General features: G+C 47.0%; 1 protein-coding gene across 1 annotated transcript; it reads right to left on the bottom strand.

Annotated features, from left to right (window-relative positions):
- Positions 1-8,431: 8,431 nt before the first annotated feature.
- Positions 8,432-10,696, bottom strand: LOC123057838 (F-box protein PP2-B10). Its single transcript, XM_044480719.1, has 2 exons — positions 10,163-10,696; positions 8,432-9,034 (listed from the first exon to the last, which is right to left on the bottom strand). The coding sequence occupies exons 1-2, from the start codon at positions 10,642-10,644 to the stop codon at positions 8,599-8,601; spliced, it is 918 nt and encodes a 305-aa protein (XP_044336654.1). The 5' UTR covers positions 10,645-10,696; the 3' UTR covers positions 8,432-8,598.
- Between the last annotated feature and the right edge of the window lie 11,197 nt (positions 10,697-21,893).

Below are 21,893 nucleotides of genomic sequence, written 5' to 3'. Positions count from 1 at the left end.
TTTGGAAATACAAGTTTCTCATAAACTTTGTATAAACCCAAAATCTTTGATCATCATCAAAGCATACATTCCAACTCCGAGATGCTTACTCCAGTCCCTAGAAGGATTGCTGGAGCTTTGCATACTTATTAGCATCTTTCAGGATTGACAAAACCTTCCGGTTGTATCACATGCAACCTTTCCTCAAGATAATCGTCGAGGAAACAATGTTTTGACATCCTATCTGCAAGATTTCATAAATAATACAGTAATCGCTAATATAATTCCAACAGACTCTTAGCATCGCTACGAGTGAGAAAGTCTCATCGTAGTCAACTCCTTGAACTTGTCGGAAAACATCTTAACGACAAGTCGAGCTTTCTTAATGGTGACATTTACCATCATTGTCCGTCTTCCTTTTAAAATCCATCTGCACTCAACAGCCTTACGACCATCGAGTTGTTCTCCCAAAGTCTACACTTTGTTTTCATATATGGATCCTCTCTCGGATTATATGGCCTCAAGCCATTTTGGAATCCGGGCCCACCATCGCTTCTCCATAGCTCGTAGGTTCATTGTTGTCTAGCAACATGACTTCCAAGACATGATCACGTACCACTCTGAAGTAGTACGCATCCTTGTCATCCCACGAGGTTTGGTAGTGACTTGATCTGAAGTTTCATGATCACTATCATAAGCTTCCACTTCAATTGGTGTAGGTGCCTCAGGAACAACTCCTGTGCCCTGCCACACACTAGTTGAAGAGACGGTTCAATAACCTCATCAAGTCTCCACCATCCTCCCACTCAATTCTTTCGAGAGAAACTTTTCCTCGAGAAAGAACCCGATTCTAGAAACAATCCCTTATTGCTTTCGAATCTGAGACAGGAGGTATACCCAACTGTTTTGGGTGTCCTATGAAGATGCATTTATCCGCTTTGGGTTCGAGCTTATCAGCCTGAAACTTTTTCACATAAGCGTCGCAGCCCCAAACTTTTAAGAAATGACAGCTTAGGTTTCTCTAAACCATAGTTCATACGGTGTCATCTCATCGGAATTACGTGGTGCCCTATTTAAAGTGAATGTGGTTGTCTCTAATGCCTAACCCATAAACTATCGTGGTAATTCGATAAGAGACATCATGGTATGCATCATATCCAATAGGGTGCAGTTATGATGTTCGGACACCCCATCACACTATGGTGTTCCAGGCTGTATTAGTTGTGAAACAATTTCCACAAAGTCTTAATTCTGTGCCAAACTCGTAATTCAAATATTCATCTCTATGATCATATCATAGATCTTTTATCCTCTTGTCATGACGATCTTTCAACTTCACCCTGAAATTACTTGAACCTTTCAATAATTCAGACTCGTGATTCATCAAGTAAATATACTCAACATCTACTCAAATCATCTGTGAAGTAAGAACATAACGATATCCACTACATGCCTCAGCACTCATTGGATTGCACACATCAAAATGTATTACTTCCAACAAGTTGCTTTCTAGTTCCATTTTACTGAAAACGAGGCTTTCAGTCATCTTGCCCATGTGGTATGATTTGCATGTCTCAAGTGATTCAAAATCAAGTGAGTCCAAACGGTCCATTTGCATGGAGTTTCTTCATGCATATACACCAATAGACATGGTTCGCATGTCTCAAACCTTTCAAAAACGAGTGAGCCCAAAGATCCATCAACATGGAGCTTCTTCATGCGTTTTATACCGATATGACTTAAGTGGCAGTGCCACAAGTAGGTGGTACTATCATTACTATCTTATATCTTTTGGCATGAACATGTGTATCACTATGATCGAGATTCAATGAACCATTCATTTTAGGTGCAAGACCATTGAAGGTATTATTCAAATAAACAGAGTAACCATTATTCTCCTTAAATGAATAACCGTATTGCGATAGACATAATCCAGTCATGTCTATGCTCAACGCAAACACCAAATAACAATTATTTAGGTTTTAATACCAATCTCGATGGTAGAGGGAGCGTACGATATTTGATCAACCTTGGAAATACTTCCAACACATATCGTCATCTCACCTTTAGCTAGTCTCCGTTTATTCCGTAGCTTTTATTTCGAGTTACTAACACTTAGCAACTGAACCGGTATCTAATACCCTGGTGCTACTAGGAGTACTAGTAAAGTACACATTAACACAATGTATATCCAATATACTTCTATCGACCTTGCCAGCCTTCTCATCTACCAAATATCTAGGGTAATTCTGCTCCAGTGGCTGTTCCCCTTATTACAGAAGCACTTAGTCTCGGGTTTGGGTTCAACCTTGGGTTTCTTCACTAGAGCAGCAGCTGAATTGCCGTTTCATGAAGTATCCCTTCTTGCCCTTGCCCTTCTTGAAACTAGTGGTTTCACCAACCATCAACAATTGATGCTCCTTCTTGATTTCTACTTTTGTGGTGTCAAACATCGCGAATATCTCAAGGATCATCATATATGTCCCTGATATATTATAGTTCATCACGAAGCTCTAGCAGCTTGGTGGTAATGACTTCGGAGAAACATCACTATCTTATCTGGAAGATCAACTCCCACTTGATTCAAATGATTGTTGTACTCAGACAATCTGAGCACTAGCTCAACAATTGAGCTTTTCTCCTCAGTTTGCAGGCTGAGAAAATCGTGGAGGTCTTATACCTCTTGACGTGGGCACGAGCCTGAAATCCCAATTTCAGCCCTCAAAACATCTCATATGTTTTGCGACGTTTTAAAAACGTCTTCGGTGCCTCAACTCTAAACCGTTCAACTGAACTATCACGTAGTTATCAAAACGTGTATGTCAGATGTTCGCAACATCCACAGACGACGTTCGAGGTTCAGCACACTGAGCGGTGCATTAAGGACATAAGCCTTCTAAGAAGCAATGAGGACAATCCTCAGTTTACGGACCTAGTCCGCATAATTGCTACTATCAACTTTCAACTAAAATTTTCTCTAGGAACATATCTAAACAGTAGAACTAAAGCGCGAGCTACGACACAATTTGCAAAATCCTTTTGACTATGTTCAGGATAAACAAGTTCATCTTATGAACTCCCACTCAGATAGACATCCCTCTAGTCATCTAAGTGATTACATGATCCGAGTCAATTAGGCCGTGTCCGATCATCACGTGAGACAGACTAGTCAACATCGGTGAACATCTTCATGTTGATCGTATCTTCTATACGACTCATGCTCGACCTTTCGGTCTTCTGTGTTCCGAGGCCATGTCTGTACATGCTAGGCTCGTCAAGTCAACCTAAGTGTTTGCATGTGTAAATCTGTCTTACAACCGTTGTATGTGAACGTTGGAATCTATCACACCCGATCATCACATGGTGCTTAGAAACGAACGAACTGTCGCAACGGTGCACAGTTAGGGGGAACACTTTCTTGAAATTTTAACGAGGGATCATCTTATTTACTACCGTCGTTCTAAGCAAATAAGATGTATAAACATGATAAACATCACATGCAATCAAATAGTGACATGATATGGCCAATATCATATAGCTCCTTTTGATCTCCATCTTCGGGGCTCCATGATCATCATCGTCACCGGCATGACACCATGATCTCCATCATCGTGTCTTCATGAAGTTGTCTCGCCAACTATTACTTCTACTTCTACAGCTAACGGTTAGCAATAAAGTAAAGTAATTACATGACATTTAAGTTGACACGCAGGTCATAACTAAATAAAGACAACTCCTATGGCTCCTGCCGGTTGTCATACTCATCGACATGCAAGTCGTGATTCCTTTTACAAGAACATGATCATCTCATACATCACATATATCATTCATCACATCCTTTGGCCATATCACATGACATAGCATACCCTGCAAAAACAAGTTAGACGTCCTCTAATTGTTGTTTGCATGTTTTACGTGGCTGCTAAGGGTTTCTAGCAAGAACGTTTCTTACCTACGCAAAAACTACAACGTGATATGCCAATTGCTATTTACCCTTCATGAGGACCCTTTTCATCGAATCCGATCCGACTAAAGTGGGAGAGACAGACACCCGCTAGCCACCTTATGCAACTAGTGCATGTCAGTCGGTGGAACCAGTCTCACGTAAGAGCACGTGTAAGGTCGGTCCGGGCCGCTTCATCCCACGATGCCGCCGAATCAAGATAAGACTAGTAACGGCAAGCATATTGAACAAAATCAACGCCCACAACTACCTTGTGTTCTACTCGTGCATAGAAACTACGCATAGACCTAGCTCATGATGCCACTGTTGGGGAACGTAGCATAAATTCAAAATTTTCCTACGTGTCACCAAGATCTATCTATGGAGTCATCTAGCAACGAGGGAGGAGTGGATCCACATACCCTTGTAGATCGCGCGCGGAAGCATTCAAGAGAACGGGGTTGATGGAGTCGTACTCGTCGTGATCCAAATCACCGATGATCCTAGCGCCGAACGGACGGCACCTCCGCGTTCAACACACGTACGGAGCAGCGACGTCTCCTCCTTCTTAATCCAGCAAGGGGGGAGAAGAGGTTGATGGAGATCCAACAACACGACGGCGTGGTGGTGGAAGTAGCGGGATTCCAACAGGGCTTCGCCAAGCGCTGCGGGAGGAGGGAGATGTGTCATGGGAGGGAGAGGGAGGCGCCAGGGCTTATGTATGGCTGCCCTCCCTTTCCCCCACTATATATAGGGCCAAGGGAGAGGGGGGGGGGCGCAGCCTTGGCCCTTCCTCCAAGGAAGGGTGCGGCCAAGGGAGGAGTCCCTCCTCCCCAAGGCACCTCGGAGGTGCCTTCCCCCTTTAGGACTCTTCCTTTCCCTCTTCTCTTCGCACATGGGCCTCTTGGGGCTGGTGCCCTTGGCCCATATAGGCCAAGGCGCACCCCCTACAGCCCATGTGCCCCCCCGGGGCAGGTGGCCCCACCCGGTGGACCCCCGGGACCCTTCCGGTGGTCCCGGTACAATACCGGTGACCCCGAAACTTGTCCCGATGGCCGAAATAGCACTTCCTATATATAATTCTTTACCTCCGGACCATTCCGGAACTCCTCGTGACGTCCGGGATCTCATCCGGGACTCCGAACAACTTTTGGGTTACCGCATACTAATATCTCTATAACCCTAGCGTCACCGAACCTTAAGTGTGTAGACCCTACGGGTTCAGGAGACATGCAGACATGACCGAGATGACTCTCCGGTCAATAACCAACAGCGGGATCTGGATACCCATGTTGGCTCCCACATGTTCCACGATGATCTCATCGGATGAACCACGATGTCAAGGACTTAATCAATCTCGTATACAATTCCCTTTGTCTAGCGGTACGATACTTGCCCGAGATTCGATCGTCGGTATCCCGATACCTTGTTCAATCTTGTTACCGGCAAGTCTGTTTTACTCGTTCCGTAACACATCATCCCGTGATCAACTCCTTGATCACATTGTGCACATTATGATGATGTCCTAGCGAGTGGGCCCAGAGATACCTCTCCGTCACACGGAGTGACAAATCCCAGTCTCGATTCGTGCCAACCCAACAGACACTTTCGAAGATACCCGTAGTGCACCTTTATAGTCACCCAATTACGTTGTGACGTTTGGTACACCCAAAGCACTCCTACGGTATCTGGGAGTTGCACAATCTCATGGTCTAAGGAAATGATACTTGACATTAGAAAAGCTTTAGCATATGAACTACATGATCTTGTGCTAGGCTTAGGATTGGGTCTTGTCCATCACATCATTCTCCTAATGATGTGATCCCGTTATCAATGACATCCAATGTCCATGGTCAAGAAACCGTAAACATCTATTGATCAACGAGCTAGTCAACTAGAGGCTCACTAGGGACATGGTGTTGTCTATGTATCCACACATGTATCTGAGTTTCTTATCAATACAATTCTAGCATGGATAATAAATTATCATGAACAAGGAAATATAATAATAACTAATTTATTATTGCCTCTAGGGCATATTTCCAACAGAACTCCTAGCACCAGCTCGCATGCGAGCAATTCAAGAGGAATTGGCGGCATTCTTTCTTGACCAAGTGATCACTGAAGACGGAGAATACTATGTGGACCATGAGTCCGTATGATTATATTTGTAAGAGATAATTATTGTATATATGTAGCCGGTAGTGTCGGATAGATATACGAGAACTTGTTGTTCGACCAATCTCTCGGAGAAGGAGAGGTGGTCGATATCACTTCTCTCTGTATGCATATATGTTCATGAGGATCTTCTGTTTCCTTCGTTTGCTTACTAGCTAACTAGCGTGTCTAGTCCTCTCTATACATATGTATAGTACGTAGCGTCGACCAAGCACGGACGTAAGAGAGGACACTTCTCTCTATTAATTATAGCTAGCTAACACAATATATGAAACACCTAAATTAACCCCCCAAAACCCCCAACTCCCCCCCCTTTCAAAAAAACCCCAGCCACAGAAATGCTGACGCGTGGATGCCTATTGGTCCCGGTTGGTGCCACCAACCGGGACTAAAGGGTCTCCTGCCTGGGCTCTGCGCACTGCCCACATGGAGGCCCATCAGTCCCGGTTCTGGATTGAACTGGGACTAAAGGTACAGGGCATTAGTACCGACACTTTAGTCTCGGTTCAGGAACCGAGACTAAAGGCCCTTACGAACCGGGACTATAGGCCCTTTTTCTACCAGTGAAGGTCCGTCCTTAGTGGAGAACTCAGACAGTCCCATACCTGAACTATGACCGGTACAATACGTTTGCCGTCGTGACACCAATATAGATGGACAGAATATGACATGGGGCTGGATCAGCTATATAGGATCACTGAAATATCAGCCAAGACAATAAACCCATGCCTTTACATGAGTTCCTCTCGTATCAGACTTTCCATCAACAAATGGATCATCAAGGACAACATGTCCTTCAACAAATGGATTATCAAGGACAACATGTCCTCAAATAAAACAGGAATCAACAAAGGATAAATAAGATTCAAGGTCTAGCAACATAATCAGAACGATGATCACAGGAGACAACAATAAGATAGGATTCAAGGAGTTAGCAAAGTAACCACTTGCCTCGGATAATATGATTTGTCCTTTAGAATAATATTTTGCTAGAAGATGAAACTCCAATACTCCATCATCTTTGTATAGAATCTGACGAACACTCATATACTAATATTCTTCTGACGTATGGCTCCGTTCTTCCCTCCAGCAGCATCTACACGATCTATATATCTTCAAACATGGACGCATGCATACTTATATTCTTCATCTCTCTTCTCTTCGCTCTCTCTCCGCTGGTATGCTCTATTTCTCTCATGCTCCCACTCTTGGTGATGAGGATGTGCAAAACGAGTAGCAGCAGCTATTTATAGATGGTGAGCCCAGAGTGAACTCAGCCGAGCTGTTCTTGAAGCAAACGATCATCTGGACTCTACCTATTACGTGGCAAGCATGCATTGGTCTACATGGAGAACCTGGTAAAAGATCAAGCCGCAATGGCCTTTGACCCTTGCCCCTTGACCCTTCGAACTGCTGCCCCTTTTGCTTGTGCAAAAGCCAAACAAACCTGACCACTATACAAAACCTCCACGTAGAAATTTCTTGGTCCTAAATATCTAAGGGTGCTGCCAGCACAACCTAGCTTCATCTAGTACCAGGCCACGTTGGCCCTCTCATGCATAGGATTTTACTTAGCTTTGTAAGCATAGTACATACGTGTGCATTCTCATCATTACATGCATGCACATCTTCTAGTATTTGGCCATCTTCTCATTACTAGCTAGCCTCTACTACCCACTAATTTGTATTACTTTGCATGCTAATGCCATAACGTGAGTGCATGGATGCTAGTCTATGTGCACATATACATACTTACTTAGTGTGTAATTATATCCATTTAATATTTTATGCATGCAAAAATTACAGTTCTATTTTAATCACTTGAATCAATAATCTAGCATATCTTATTTTCCCAATATTTTCTGTTAAACAATAATAGAAATTTAATTAATCATCTTAATTTAAATTAATAACCCAAAAATATGGGTTATTACAGGTATTACTCGTAGACTCTAGAGTACATGGGATCATTACATGAATATGTTTGTTAACCGTAAAGAGTGCATGGTACCATTAATTCACTCCTCGGTCCATAGGGATCAAACCCTAAGTTTGACACATGTGTCTCATAAAGGCAGGATATTCTTTCATATTCAAGTGGGAGGCGAGGTTTTCATCGGTAGAGAGACTTCGTCAGCCTCTAGACCCGTTAGGTAACTCTTTCAAATGTGCTCATAGAGATAAGTGCATTCATATGAGTAAGTGTTTGAGCGTGTATATGAGCGTATACGCCCATGCCATGTTCGTAAAAAAATGTCTCTGATGCAATGCAGAAAAGTAAGAAGAATAAGCCTCTGATATCACTAGTTAAGACACTGGACACTCAAAATAAAGTTGCTCAAATTACTATTCACAAACTGCACGCAAACCGCGTGCTAGCTCATCGACTGATGTACCGGCATTCAGCGCAGAGTGCAAACGACATACACATCCGTATTCTTTTTCACGGGTATGTACACATCCGTATTAACTTGAGGTCATCTCCGACATCGATTTGATCATAGGGGCCTGAACTCGACGCCTTCCACGACGAGCCCACGCTTGTGGTACCACCCCAGCATCTCAAAGCTCACCGCCACCTCCTCCCCCGCCACTGCCTCGTTGCCGGTGCGCAGCCGCCCCATCTCTATCTCCCACCACCCGTCGCCGCGCAGCGCAGGCCCCCTCACGTCGACGCCGTCCGTACCTTTCCCGCCTCTGAACCTGCGTGCCTCGGCGGCGTCGGGGCGGAGGCACACGGTATGGCGGGATGGGGCACTGCCGCCCACGCTAATCGTTGTCTCCTGGTCCGGGAAGCTCAGGCCGCGGTGGGCGTCCGTGGTGACGAAGACAAGGTACGCTGCATAGGCGGTGGCCGGCGTCAGCGCGGCTGTGGGGAGCCGGCCGTAGATGTCCAGGCACGTGTAGTCCTCCAGCTGGGCCACGTCCGCGAACCTGATATATTTATAGGGCAGAGATTATTGCAAATTTTACAATCAAATCCATTTGGGTGCGCGGAATGATTTCTTCAGCAGATAAAGAATTCAAGATCAAACTCCATACTGTAGTAATTTTTTAACTTCTTGTGGCGATGCAACAATGAGCACCTCTCTCTATGTACAGGAAGTTAACAAATAACGTATATACGCAAAAAAAGAAGCTAACAAATAACGTAAAAAGCATTGCTAACCATTTGAATCAGTGACACTTAGTCAGTCAGTCAAAGTTTATTAGAGATGATTTGTACTTATGTAGAACAACAAATCAGACACAAATGGAGAAAGCGCGTGGTATAAGCAAGCTGCTTATTTTCTCAAAAAGAAAGCCAGCGAGCTAATAATACTATAATAGTCAATATCAGCACAAGGACACTACTGGTAGTATCACAATTTAATAATCTTATAATAGAATGGCAAACTTGCCGGCAACGATCCACGTCGATCATGTGATGCACACAGCTAGGATACGATTACCAATGAATAGTGTATCGGTGGTATTGGTGGCTCTGACTCTGAGTTTGTACCATTAAAAATCTTTGTAACTGTTTCTTCCCTAACTTAATGAATCAACACGCAAAGCTCTGGAAAAAAAATTCGTCCACGGCGACGTGCGCAAGTTGACGAGTGATCAACTGGTGATGGATGCCAAATTATTTGGGGAGTCGTCGGGTGCGGTGGCCTGTGGAGTTGACTTTGTAAGTAGATCGTAGCCACACGCACGCGCATGGACTTGCTTAATTAATCCTGCCCGGCAACGGTGATTTCTGCCTTCTACGACGCTGTCGGAGAAAACGATTGCATAGTTTCTTTTTAAGATGATGGCATAGTTTGTGGACGTGAATTTCCGAACAAGTCTCACCGTTGGACTTGGCTGCAGCCTGGTTTGAAGGAAATGAAATAGGCATAACGACACAAGAGAAGATTCAGGCATGCATGGTAGACTAGTAATTGGTGTGTTTGTGTTCTACTAGTAGTAGATTAGCAACCAATTAAAGTTAAAGATGGCAATCGAGTTCGTAGATCGGGAGTAGTGAGGAGAAAGGAGCAGAATCTAACAAGGATGGACGTGGATGTTTGTACGTACCTGGAGAGCCGGTGGGGCGTCCACCTCCAGCTGAACTCGCCGTCCTCCCACGGCAGGCTGAGCCTCCTCGCCGACAGCGCCACGCACTTGGCCCCGCTCCCCCTGGCCAGCCACACCGCCATGCCGCCGCCGTCCACCAGCACGGCCGCGTCGGTGAGCCCGAGGAAGGCCTCCTTCTTGCTCGAGCCCGACGGCGACGCCGCCCCCGCCGTGGAGCCGGAGCGCGAGAGAGGGAGGCTCCGCGCCGGCGCCTGGTGCAGCTGGAGGATGGCGCGGTAGTCCGGCGGGAGGAAGCGCGCCCAGACGACGTCCGACTCGGCCGCGTCGCGGAAGCAGGGCGACACGGCGGCGCAGCGGCACGCGTCCCGCGGGGAGGTGAGCGCGAGCACGTACGCCACGCACGCCTCCGGGAGGTCGCACAACCGCGTCGTGTCCTCCTCCGTCGCCGCCGCCGTCGCCATGCCGGCTCCGAGAAAGCCCATCGTAAGCGGCTATAGTACCCTGAAGATCGGGAGTTGAGAAAGCAGCGGGACCTCTATGTGTGTATGCGTTGTGTGGCCAGGAAGGACCTGGGTGTGCATATATACTACCGTACCGTACGGCGCAATGGCAGTGGGGCACCGAGAGTCAGTCAAGACAACAAGGCGACGACGAAAAGGAGCAGCCGTTCCTCTCCGTGCACCGATCGAGGCGCCGGGGCCAGCGGGTTATATGTTGCCGTGAGCCGACCACGTCCATGGCCACCCGGCCGCATGCGTGGAGGACGACGTACACCCTGTGTTTGCCCTTCCGAATGTATTACAGAGCCCCTTAAACATAAAAAAAAAAATATCAGGATCTCTAGATCACTGAGTGACCACTACCACTGGCAGAACGAGGCGTCGACGCGTCACTGTCGTTGCTCCCCTATCTATTCCTGCTTGACCTTGTCGATGACAGACGGAAAGTCTTCGTACACGAGCCCCTAAGGGACAAGCGCTTTGGCGTGGTTTTAGTTGTTGAACCCTTAAATAGATCTAAAACAACTAACATCAAATCTCGTCGTCGCCCGCACCCACAACAAAAAACCCTAACGTTGCCGCCCCAATATGACGGCAGAAATCTACGCTAGAACTCCATTGACTATGTCTAGATGAACGGTTTCAAGGAGGAACAGAGTCCGGAAGGCAAACTTAAAAAAAAAGCGTCGCCATCTGCCTAAGCATGACACCTACAAGGACTAAAAAAGTTAATCTAGGCTACTAGGCGGAGCAAAGGCACACAGATCCCTCTCCTCGTCATCGACGGCCGGAGCGGCAGGCAGATGAGATGCGAATCCATGGGCTCGTCAGCAAAGCCTGAAGAAGAGAGTTTGTCTAAGAAAATATTAGAAAACGCTTCAAGAAAAAGTCTCTACTGCAGCTTATCTAAGGAATATTCGGGTTATTATTGGATGTATAAGGATTACGTAAGGCTGCGTAAAAAGTTATGTAGGTGTAGTATTATCGACCAATTAATTAGTGTTCATCGCAGTTCTTGCCAAGGAAGCGAGGATGGATGATTGGGCGGTGAGATACCTGGTATTCCACGCAAAAGATTCCGGCAAAAGCGTCAACCCCGCAATTGTCTCGAGAAGATTCATTGGCTCACTCGGTTGGTAGTAGCAACCACGGGGTTCCTTTCATCCGAGAGCCAAAGTGTAGACCGGAATCCAACGGCCCGCACCTCGCCATTCACACTAGAGAACCGTATGAAATTTGCAAATTGGGATTTGTGTAAGCAAACGATTTGACTGCAAGTATAATACAGGTTGTTTCATGGCCTCCTCCCATCAAACACAAGGCAACGTACGAACGAATTTGTCACGCGTCATTCAAGAAAAACGTGTTGGTATAATACAAGTTCTTTTCTTTTTGCGGGTGATATAATACAAGTTCATTAGTTGCGTGACAGAGAGCATGATGTTTATTCTAAAAGGATTAGGTGAATGGTGTATCATCGAGACAACATTTCCCTAACCTTGAACTCGGCGTCCCAATAATAAGAAAAGAAAAGAAGAAACTTGAGCATAATATTTTTTTTCCCATTTCAAATTAAACGCATGTAAAGTGGTCCATAAGAAATCATATGATTTTCACTTTCTAGTCCTGCGAATTATTGTTATTTTGAAGGAAAAGTCTTACAAATTATTCAAACTAATTATATATGAAGTAAGAAACACAATCTTCCAAAATTCATGTAAAACTCCTTTGAACCAAAGAGGCTCTGCGTCACAATATATTGAAGAAGTCTCTTTCTCCATTTATCGCACCTTGACATTCTTCAACGTTAGACATTTAAAAAATGTCAAGATCAAGTACAGGACGCCAATTTTTTTCGCATAGAGAATCATAGCAAGGAAAAACTACCCACACACGTAACAAAGACATCATCAATCACTGACAGGGAATTTAGCCGCCAAGATGACGGAAACATCTACTACAACAACAGCAACAAAAAAAAAATTCAAAAGTACGCCAATGGCATATCATATTTTTATAGAAGAAAGAGAGCATATTTACAAGAAGTGTATCTCGACTGCGTACATTCAATCAAACACAAGACGCCAACACTCACACCTACTATGACAAAACCTAGGCTACCCTCTCACAAAACGCTGTAGGCCACTAACACCACTTGCCGCCTGCTGCCAATCTGCCACCTCCACTAGAATTGTCGTGGTGAGCTCCAAGGGTCTCTTTTGCTGCTCCGTTTTGTTAAACACCCTCGCGTTTCTCTGCTTCCATAAGGACCATGTAACTGCTATGACAATGGTGTCGAAACCTCTTCTATCGGCCTTGTGGAATTTCCTTCTCTCTTTGAGCCACCATTCTATAGTCATATCTGTAGGAAGGGGGTCCTAGACATTGATCCGGGGCATGTCCCAGACATTGCACCGTACCTCACGGGCGTACGAGCATCATGTGAGGATGTGGTCTGTGTTATCCTCGTCCTGCAGACAAGTATAACACGCCGAAGTCTCATCCTGCAAGCCATGCCTCACACGCCGATCCGGTGTCCAGATCCTGTACTACATAGCCAACCACGCAAAGATTTTGCACTTAAGTGGCGCCCAGCTCCTCCAAATGCATGTGGCCATCAGAGATTTAGTCCAGCCCAAGCCCGAACATATCCTTCTGTAAATGTATTTAGCCGAGTACTGTCCTGTTGCCGTGCAAGTCGAGGTGAAAACATCCCGCTCATCCGGGTTTCTATGCACCGTGGCAAGTGTGTGGCATAGATGCATACATTGTATTTGCGCCATGAAGGTGACTTGAGGTTGGCAATCCTCCGTCCATCTGTCGTGTAGGAGGGCTTGCTGCACCGTCCGTGTGTTGATGACTCTCTTCTGCACGGTATCCAGCAACAGGGGCGCAATGTCATCCACTACGAAGCCGTCAATCCATCTATCGCGCCAAAACTGCACTTTGTCTCCCTTGCCAACACTAATCTGCACAAAGCTGTCAAACACGTCCCTCACCATTGTATCTTCGATCATCAAAAGCCCCTGCCAGGGCCTGTGTGGCTCCGTTCTCCTGAGCCATTCCCATCTAACTCTTAGAGCGAGTGATTATAATCTTAGGTTCTAAATACCAAGACCTCCAAAACATTTCAGCATGCATATATTATCCCAAGCGACTAGGCATTGCCCTCCATTCACCTTGTCTTTCCCTGCCCCAAAAAATGATGTCCACTTGTTGATATCCTCAAGGACCAATGCCGAGGCATCTGCGATCATAAGATGATGTATAGGCCTAGCGGATATGACAGATTGTACTAGGATTAATCGTCCAGGACGTTGGATCAACCCCATCTGCCAAGCTGGCACGAAACGTCGTACTTTGTCCAATATTGGCTGCCACTCAGCCCGGGTCAAATTGTTCATCGCAAGCTGTAGACCAAGGTACCGACATGGAAATTCCGCGATGTCACATTGTAGTAGCTTGGCCACCCTCTGTCTATCCTCCGGGTTCCCTCTCATCACAATTGCAGAAGATTTCTGGTAGTTCACCCGTAGACCCGATGCCTCTCCAAAGGCTTGCAAAGATATATTTACGAACTCAAGGTCCAACTTGATTGGCTTGATAAACAAGGCAACATCATCCGCGTATATTGATAGTCTTTGCACAGCCGTAATGCCAGGAAATTGGCTCATCACCCCCATGTCCATGGCTTTCTGTACGAGCGCCGTCAGCACATCCATCTGAAGGAAATATGCCCTAGAGGCAATAATAAAGTTATTATTTATTTCCTTATATCATGATAAATGTTTAGTATTCATGATAGAATTGTATTAACCGGAAACTTAGTACATGTGTGAATACATAGACAAACTAAGTGTCACTAGTATGCCTCTACTTGACTAGCTCGTTAATCAAAGATGGTTAAGTTTCCTAGCCATGGACAAGAGTTGTCATTTGATGAACGGGTCACATCATTAGATAATGATATGATTGACTTGGCCCATCCGTTAGCTTAGCACGATGATCGTTTAGTTTGTTGCTATTGCTTTCTTCATAACTTATAGATGTTCCTATGACTATGAGATTATGCAACTCCTGAATACTGGAGGAACACTTAGTGTGCTATCAAATGTCACAACGTAAATGGGTGACTATAAAGATGCTCTACAGGTGTCTCCGATGGTGTTTGTTGAGTTGGCATAGATCCAGATTAGGATTTGTCACTCCGTGTATCGGAGAGGTATCTCTGGGCCCTCTCGGTAATGCTCATCACTATAAGCCTTGCAAGCAATGTGACTAATGAGTTAGTTACGGGATGTAGCATTACGGAACGAGTAAAGAGACTTGCCGGTAACGAAATTGAACTAGGTATTGAGATACCAACGATCGAATATCGAGCAAGTAACATACCGATGACAAAGGGAACAACGTATGTTGTTATGCGGTTTGACCAATAAAGATCTTCGTAGAATATGTAGGAAAATATGAGCATCCATGTTCCGCTATTGGTTATTGACCGGAGATGAGTCTCGGTCATGTCTACATAGTTCTCGAACCCATAGGGTCCGCACGCTTAACGTTCGGTGACGATCGGTATTATGAGTTTATGTGTTTTGATGTACCGAAGGTTGTTTGCAGTCCCGGATGTGATCACGGGCATGATGAGTAGTCTCGAAATGGTCGAGACATAAAGATCGATATATTGGAAGCCTATGTTTGGACATCAGAATGGTTTTGGGTGAATTCGGGAATATACCAGAGTACCGGGAGGTTACCGGAACCCCCCGGGAAGTATATGGGCCTTATTGGGCCTTAGTGCGAGAGAGGATAAGGAAGCCTAGGAGGGGGCACCCCCCAAGCCCAATCCGAATTGGGTAGGGGGTCGGCCCCCCTTTCCTTCCTCCTTCCTCCCCCTTCCTTCCTATCCTAGTCCAACTAGGGAAGGGGGGATCCTACTCGCGGTGGTAGTAGGACTCCTCCAGGGCGCGCCATAGAGGGCCGGCCCTCCCCCTCCTCCACTCCTTTATATACGGGGAGGGGGGCACCCCATAGACACACAAGTTGACTATTGTCTTAGCCGTGTGCGGTGCCCCCCTCCACCATAATCCACCTCGGTTATATCGTCGTAGTGCTTAGGCGAAGCCCTGCGCCGGTAGCTTCATCATCACTGTCATCATGCCGTCATGCTGACGAAGCTCTCCCTCAACACTCAGCTGGATCGAGAGTCCGTGAGACGCCACCGAGCTGAACGTGTGCAGATCGCGGAGGTGCCGTACTTTCGGTACTAGGATCGGTCAGATCGTGAAGACATACAACTACATCAACCGCGTTGTCATAACGCTTCCACTTACGGTCTACGAGGGTATGTGGGCAACACTCTTCCCCTCTTGTTGCTATGCATCACCTAGATAGATCTTACGTGTGAAAGATCGAGGATGTCGCCTAGAGGGGGGGGTGAATAGGCGCTTTAAAATAATTACGGTTTAGGCTTGAACAAATGCAGAATAAACCTAGCGGTTAATTTGTCAAACACAAAACCTACAACAACTAGGCTCACCTATTTGCACCAACAACTTATACTAAGCAAGATAAACAACTATGTGATAGCAAGATATATGACAAGAAACAATATGGCTATCACAAAGTAAAGTGCATAAGTAAAGGGCTCGAGTAAGAGATAACCGAGGCACGCGGAGACGATGATGTATCCCGAAGTTCACACCCTTGCGGATGCTAATCTCCGTTTGGAGCGGTGTGGAGGCACAATGCTCCCCAAGAAGCCACTAGGGCCACCGTAATCTCCTCACGCCCTCGCACAATGCAAGATGTTGTGATTCCACTAAGGGACCCTTGAGGGCGGCCACCGAACCCGTACAAATGGCAACCCTTGGGGGCGATCACCGAACCTGTACACTTTGGAAACCCTTGGGGGCGGTCACCGGTACCCGTCAAATTGCTCGGGGCGATCTCCACAACCTAATTGGAGACCCCGATGCTTGCCCGAAGCTTTACACCACAATGATTGAGCTCCAAACACCACCAACCATCTAGGGCGCCCAAGCACCCAAGAGGAACAAGCTCAAAGGTACCAAGTACCCAAGAGTAATAAGCTTCTCAACTTGTAACTTCCACGTATCACGTGGAGAACTCAAACCGATGCACCAAATGCAATGGCAAGGGCACACGGAGTGCCCAAGTCCTTCTCTCTCAAATCCCACCGAAGCAACTAATGCTAGGGAGGAAAATGAGAGGAAGAACAAGAAGGAGAACACCAAGAACTCCAAGATCTAGATCCAAGGGGTTCCCCTCACCTAGAGGAGAAAGAGATTGGTGGAAACGTGGATCTAGATCTCCTCTCTCTTTTTGCTCAAAAACTAGCAAGAATCCATGGAGGGATTGAGAGTTATCAAGCTCGAAGAAGGACAACAATGGGGGAAGAACACGAGCTTGAAGGATAAGGTTCAATGGGGAAGAAGACCCCCTTTTATAGGAGGGGGAAAATCCAACCGTTATGTGCTCAGGCGGAAGAAACAGGGAAAAGGAGCAACAAAAAATGAACCTTGGGGCGGTAGTACCGCATATAAGCGGTACTACCGCTCACCCCAGCGGTACTACCGCTCGAGGAGCAGAACACGGGACCAAAAGAGGTAGGCATAGCAGAGTATGGCAGCAGTGAAGCAGAAATGGTACTACCGCCCGACCGGAGCGGTACTACCGTGCCTTACTGCCGTGCAACTACTGCTAAACCCGACACGAAAAGAGCAGGACCCAAAATCGAGGCGGTAGAAGAGCGGCACTGCAGTGGTACTATGGCTAAGAGCTCCAAGCGGTACTACCGCTTGGGCTCGCGGTACTACCGCTGGGACTAGACAAAAACCACACTCAAGAAAAGAAGAACCGCCATAACTTCTGCATATGAGCTCCGAATTGAGCAAACTCAAGCTTGTTGGAAACAAGACGACGAGTAGCATCAAAACAGCGAAACCTCCAACAGAGAAGAACGAGCATAACCTCCAACATCGAAAACATCATAGAAGATGCATGTGAACTCCGCTTTCGATGAAATCGAGCTTTTCATCAAGATGACCATAAGCTCTAAGACTCACAAAGAGAACCAAACAAGAACCAAGAAAGATGATGCAAGGATGCAATGGTTTGAGCTCTCAACGAACGATACGATCAAGCTACTCATCGAGAGCCCCCCTTGATAGTACGGCAATCGATCCTATAACCCGGTCTCCCAACTACCATCATGAGACTGGTAAAATAGAAAACATATCAAGGGCAAACCTTTGCCTTGCACATGGTCCAGTTGAGCTAGATGATGACGATCTTGACTCCCTCAAGTTGGACCACCTTTCTTGATTGTGTTGACTCGATGAAGACTAGTTGATTGCTCCCCCATACTCCACTATGGGTGAGCCACTCTTCCGCACATCTTCACAAGTCCATTGTCACCACAAAGGACGGCAAGCTTCAAGCATTTGATCTCTTTGTGATGCTCCACTTGAACTTGCACACCGCAACCTTTCTTGATGGTGTTGACTCGATGAAGACTAGTTGATTGCTCCCCCATACTCCACTATGGGTGAGTCACTCTTCCGCACATCTTCACAAGTCCATTGTCACCACAAAGGACGGCAAGCTTCAAGCATTTGATCTCTTCGTGATGCTCCACTTGAACTTGCACACCGCAACCTAACCCCACAAAGAACCCTCACAAAGACCATGGGTTAGTACACAAAGCGTAATTGACAATGCTTACCATACCATGGGATCACTTGATCCCTCTCGGTACATCTTCTACGCTTTGTGGGTTGATCAACTTGATTCACTCTTTGACTTAGTCTTGATCAACCTCTCACAAGAACAATCTTTAGGTAATTCCTTGAATAGCACCTTGGTCGACACAAATTCTCCTTGAAACCAACACATATACTCCAAGAAAAGCCTATGGACAAAACCTTCAAATATAACTCAAGGCAACCATTAGTCCATAGAGATTGTCATCAATTACCAAAACCAAACATGGGGGCACCGCATGTTTTTCAACGTGTGCGTAGGAATTTTTTTGAAATTACTGCGTTCCCCAACACCATCACCACCATAAAGAGCAGTGGTGAGATTGATTCTCCCTGTCATAACCCGCATTGGGCATTACTGCGGCGCTTCGATCGGGGTAGTCTACCGTCACTCTACTACGGAGTAATTTAGTGCATGGCTGGTGGACCCCGATGCTGGCTGTCCCACACGTCGGCGAAAGTGAGTAATTTAGTGCATGGCTGGAGGAGGATCCGCACGGTAGAGCGTGTCCACTGTTTTTCAGAAGAAAAAAATGATTACAGCAAGCGTTTCCACTCTTACGACGGAGGAGCGCGAAACACGGCAGCCACTTGAACATACACAGTGCTCCTACTACTAGGCATGTGCAGTGGTTCATACGTCAGTACTACACAATCTTGTTGCTAGTGTAGTAAGATATGACGATAACAAATGATGTTGTGCGCATGTCAACTACTCCTATATGTAACATAGTACCGCTTTTTCGACTGTCCGGTCGAGAATGAACGGTGAGATCAATGTTAACAGAACTAGGTCCACAGTGCACGGAGAGTATGGTGCTATAGTACTCCATGAAACATGAACCATATGAAGCACGAATAGTGTTAGGCAGGGTGTATGAAGGGTGCACGGGATGGGAGAAAAAGTTCCCTTCTCGACCCACTTTTGGGTGTTTGGCAGAGTGCATGAAGGGTGCATGAGTCCACACTAGTAGGTTGACAAAAATACACGAAGAGGAAACAACTATATTGAGATGAGAATGCAATCAAACACACCCACACACTTTGTGCTACAATGACTGATCTGCACCGTCTGAGTTTGATCCAACGGTCATGTTGCACCGAGACATGGGCATGCCCATGCAGAGGGCGCCTAAACACCACCGAAGTCCCTCTGCTTCTCGAGGCACATGACGTTGGTGATGCAGGGTGCAACCGCCCGCAGAGCCCGCTCCCGGTCAACGGGAGCCAGCTCGTCAAAGACGGCGTCCAATGGCATGAATGGATTCCGGTGACGGAGCCCTGAAAGGATTCTCCCGGCAACGGCGATGGCACCCGCAACCCCTCCTTGTCCAGCTCAGCCCCCACCATCGCGCGGAGACGGCTCAGCTCCTCGGAGATATAGGTGAAGAAGGAGACCAGGACAGGAAGCTGCAGCTCGTTGAAGTCGACCGGGTGGTCGAACTGGTTTAGCCCGACGGCCGGCATCGTCGCGCTGGCACGACGGTAGGCATCGCGCAGCCGCAACACGTGCGTGGAAACTTGGTTCACCAAGTGGCTGAGGCGATCCTGGACCTCGTCACGATCGGCCCGCTCACGCTCCAGCCGGCTCCCCTGACGGCCTATCGTATCTCCCGCTTTCTGCAGCAACGCCGCCGACGCCTCGAGCATCTTTGTGGTGGTCGCCTTCCGCTTTTGAAGCTCTGTGAACTCCCGCACATAACGGAGGAGCATGGCACTCCTCTCCTCCTTGAGCTCACGGAGCTCCACGTCCTTGGCCCTGAGCTCCGCATCCTTGGCATGGAGCTCCTGTGTCAGGAGCCTCACCTCGGACTCCGTGATCTACTGCGCCTCCATGGCACCAGGTAGAAGCAATGGGGAGAGGAAGCAAAGGGGGCGAAACGGCTGAAAGGCAATGCAATCTACGGGAAGGCGGAGGGAGCAGGGAATCTTTTGGTTTTCACCATGGTAAAACACGAGTCGACGACTTCTCACATCAGGGGGCAGTGGGTACACGCGGAGTCATCGTGACTAATTGCTGCCGCGCCTGCTCCCGTCAATCAAAAAATTAAAAATCCTGTCGTGCCTGCTCCTGTCAATCAAAAAATTAAAAATCCTGCCACACCCAGACACCAGAGCAACGCCGCAGTGGATATTTAAATTTACCTGCCGGCAAGTAGATAAAAAAGGGGTGAAAAAACAAATGTGGCGGCGGCCTAGCTAATCGGTCGAACTAGCCCAACTAGCTAGCCGTGCTTCCCTGATGTACTCGGCGGGAAAGGTGGTCTTTCATGATTTGACGACTCATTTACTTGCTTTGGCGCTACCACCGAGGAGGAACCAGAAAATGCGAGGTAGGGCGTCCCACGCCAGGAAGAATATATGTGTGCACCACCCGGGAGGACCCCGAAACCGTGCGGTAGGGTGTGCCACGTCTCCGCACGAAGGAAAAATGTGCGTGTAAAAATATACTGTATCATACGTAGTACCTATGGTTCGACCTCGGGACCCAGCCAGTCTGTTGAAAACACCCCATGTAACGCCCCGAGACCGATGTGCCAGGTGTCTTCCAGTTATTCGCTGATGTTGTCATGTCATTTGCTTGTGTGTTGCATCTTATCATGTCATCATGTGCATTCGCCCGCCGTGGAGCAGCACAGAGCTCGAGAGGAGCCCCGTTCGCGCCGGATCCCCCCATCCCCGGCGAGCGCTGCCGCCCTGCGTCGCTTGAAGCCGCCATCCTGCCGTTCTCCTTCGACGATGGAGCTCCCGCAAGCCATCCCCGACACTGGTCCTCTTCTGCAGCATCCCGGCTCCGCGCCCATCCTCCTTCCTCCACGCCGAGTCCTGCTTCGCTCGTTGCTGCGCCTGCACCGCCTGAAGCCGCGCACCCCTGCTTCCTCTGCTTCAGGAACATGGCCGCGCGCTTGCGTTGATTGACTCCGACCAGATCAAACGAGCCCTCCCCATCGACCGCACATGGGCCGCGTCCCTCCTCTAGGCCCAACGAGCAGCGCTAGATGCGGCCTGCCTCCTACGCGCGTGGGCCGCGACCTCTAGATCCGGTCCAGCATGTGTCCCGGCCTGCTTCCTCCAGCGCCCTGCGCACTACTGGCCCAACATGCCTTAGTTTCGGCCCATTACGTTTTTTTTCAGTTCTGGAGGTTTTTCCTAATTATCCAGGAGTTTGTTGTTTTATAGAACAACCCTCATACTTCATGCATTTAATATCTCCACAACCGTGCATCGGATTAAAACAACTTATATGTGTAAAATGCCTAGAATTTTGTGTAGTTTCATAATTTGCCATTTTCATCTATGTTTAAAATGTTTAAAATTCTGTTTGTTTAAATTTGCTTAATTAACTTGCTAAAATGATTTAATTCATAACTAATCAACCGTAGCTCGGATTTAAATAATCTTTAGATGTAATTGGGGTAGAATAATGTCTAGTTTAACATGGTGGTT

This window comes from Triticum aestivum, chromosome 3A (genome assembly GCF_018294505.1).
Source record: "Triticum aestivum cultivar Chinese Spring chromosome 3A, IWGSC CS RefSeq v2.1, whole genome shotgun sequence".
Taxonomy (NCBI): domain Eukaryota; kingdom Viridiplantae; phylum Streptophyta; class Magnoliopsida; order Poales; family Poaceae; genus Triticum; species Triticum aestivum.
This window is presented reverse-complemented; position numbering and strand designations above follow the sequence as displayed.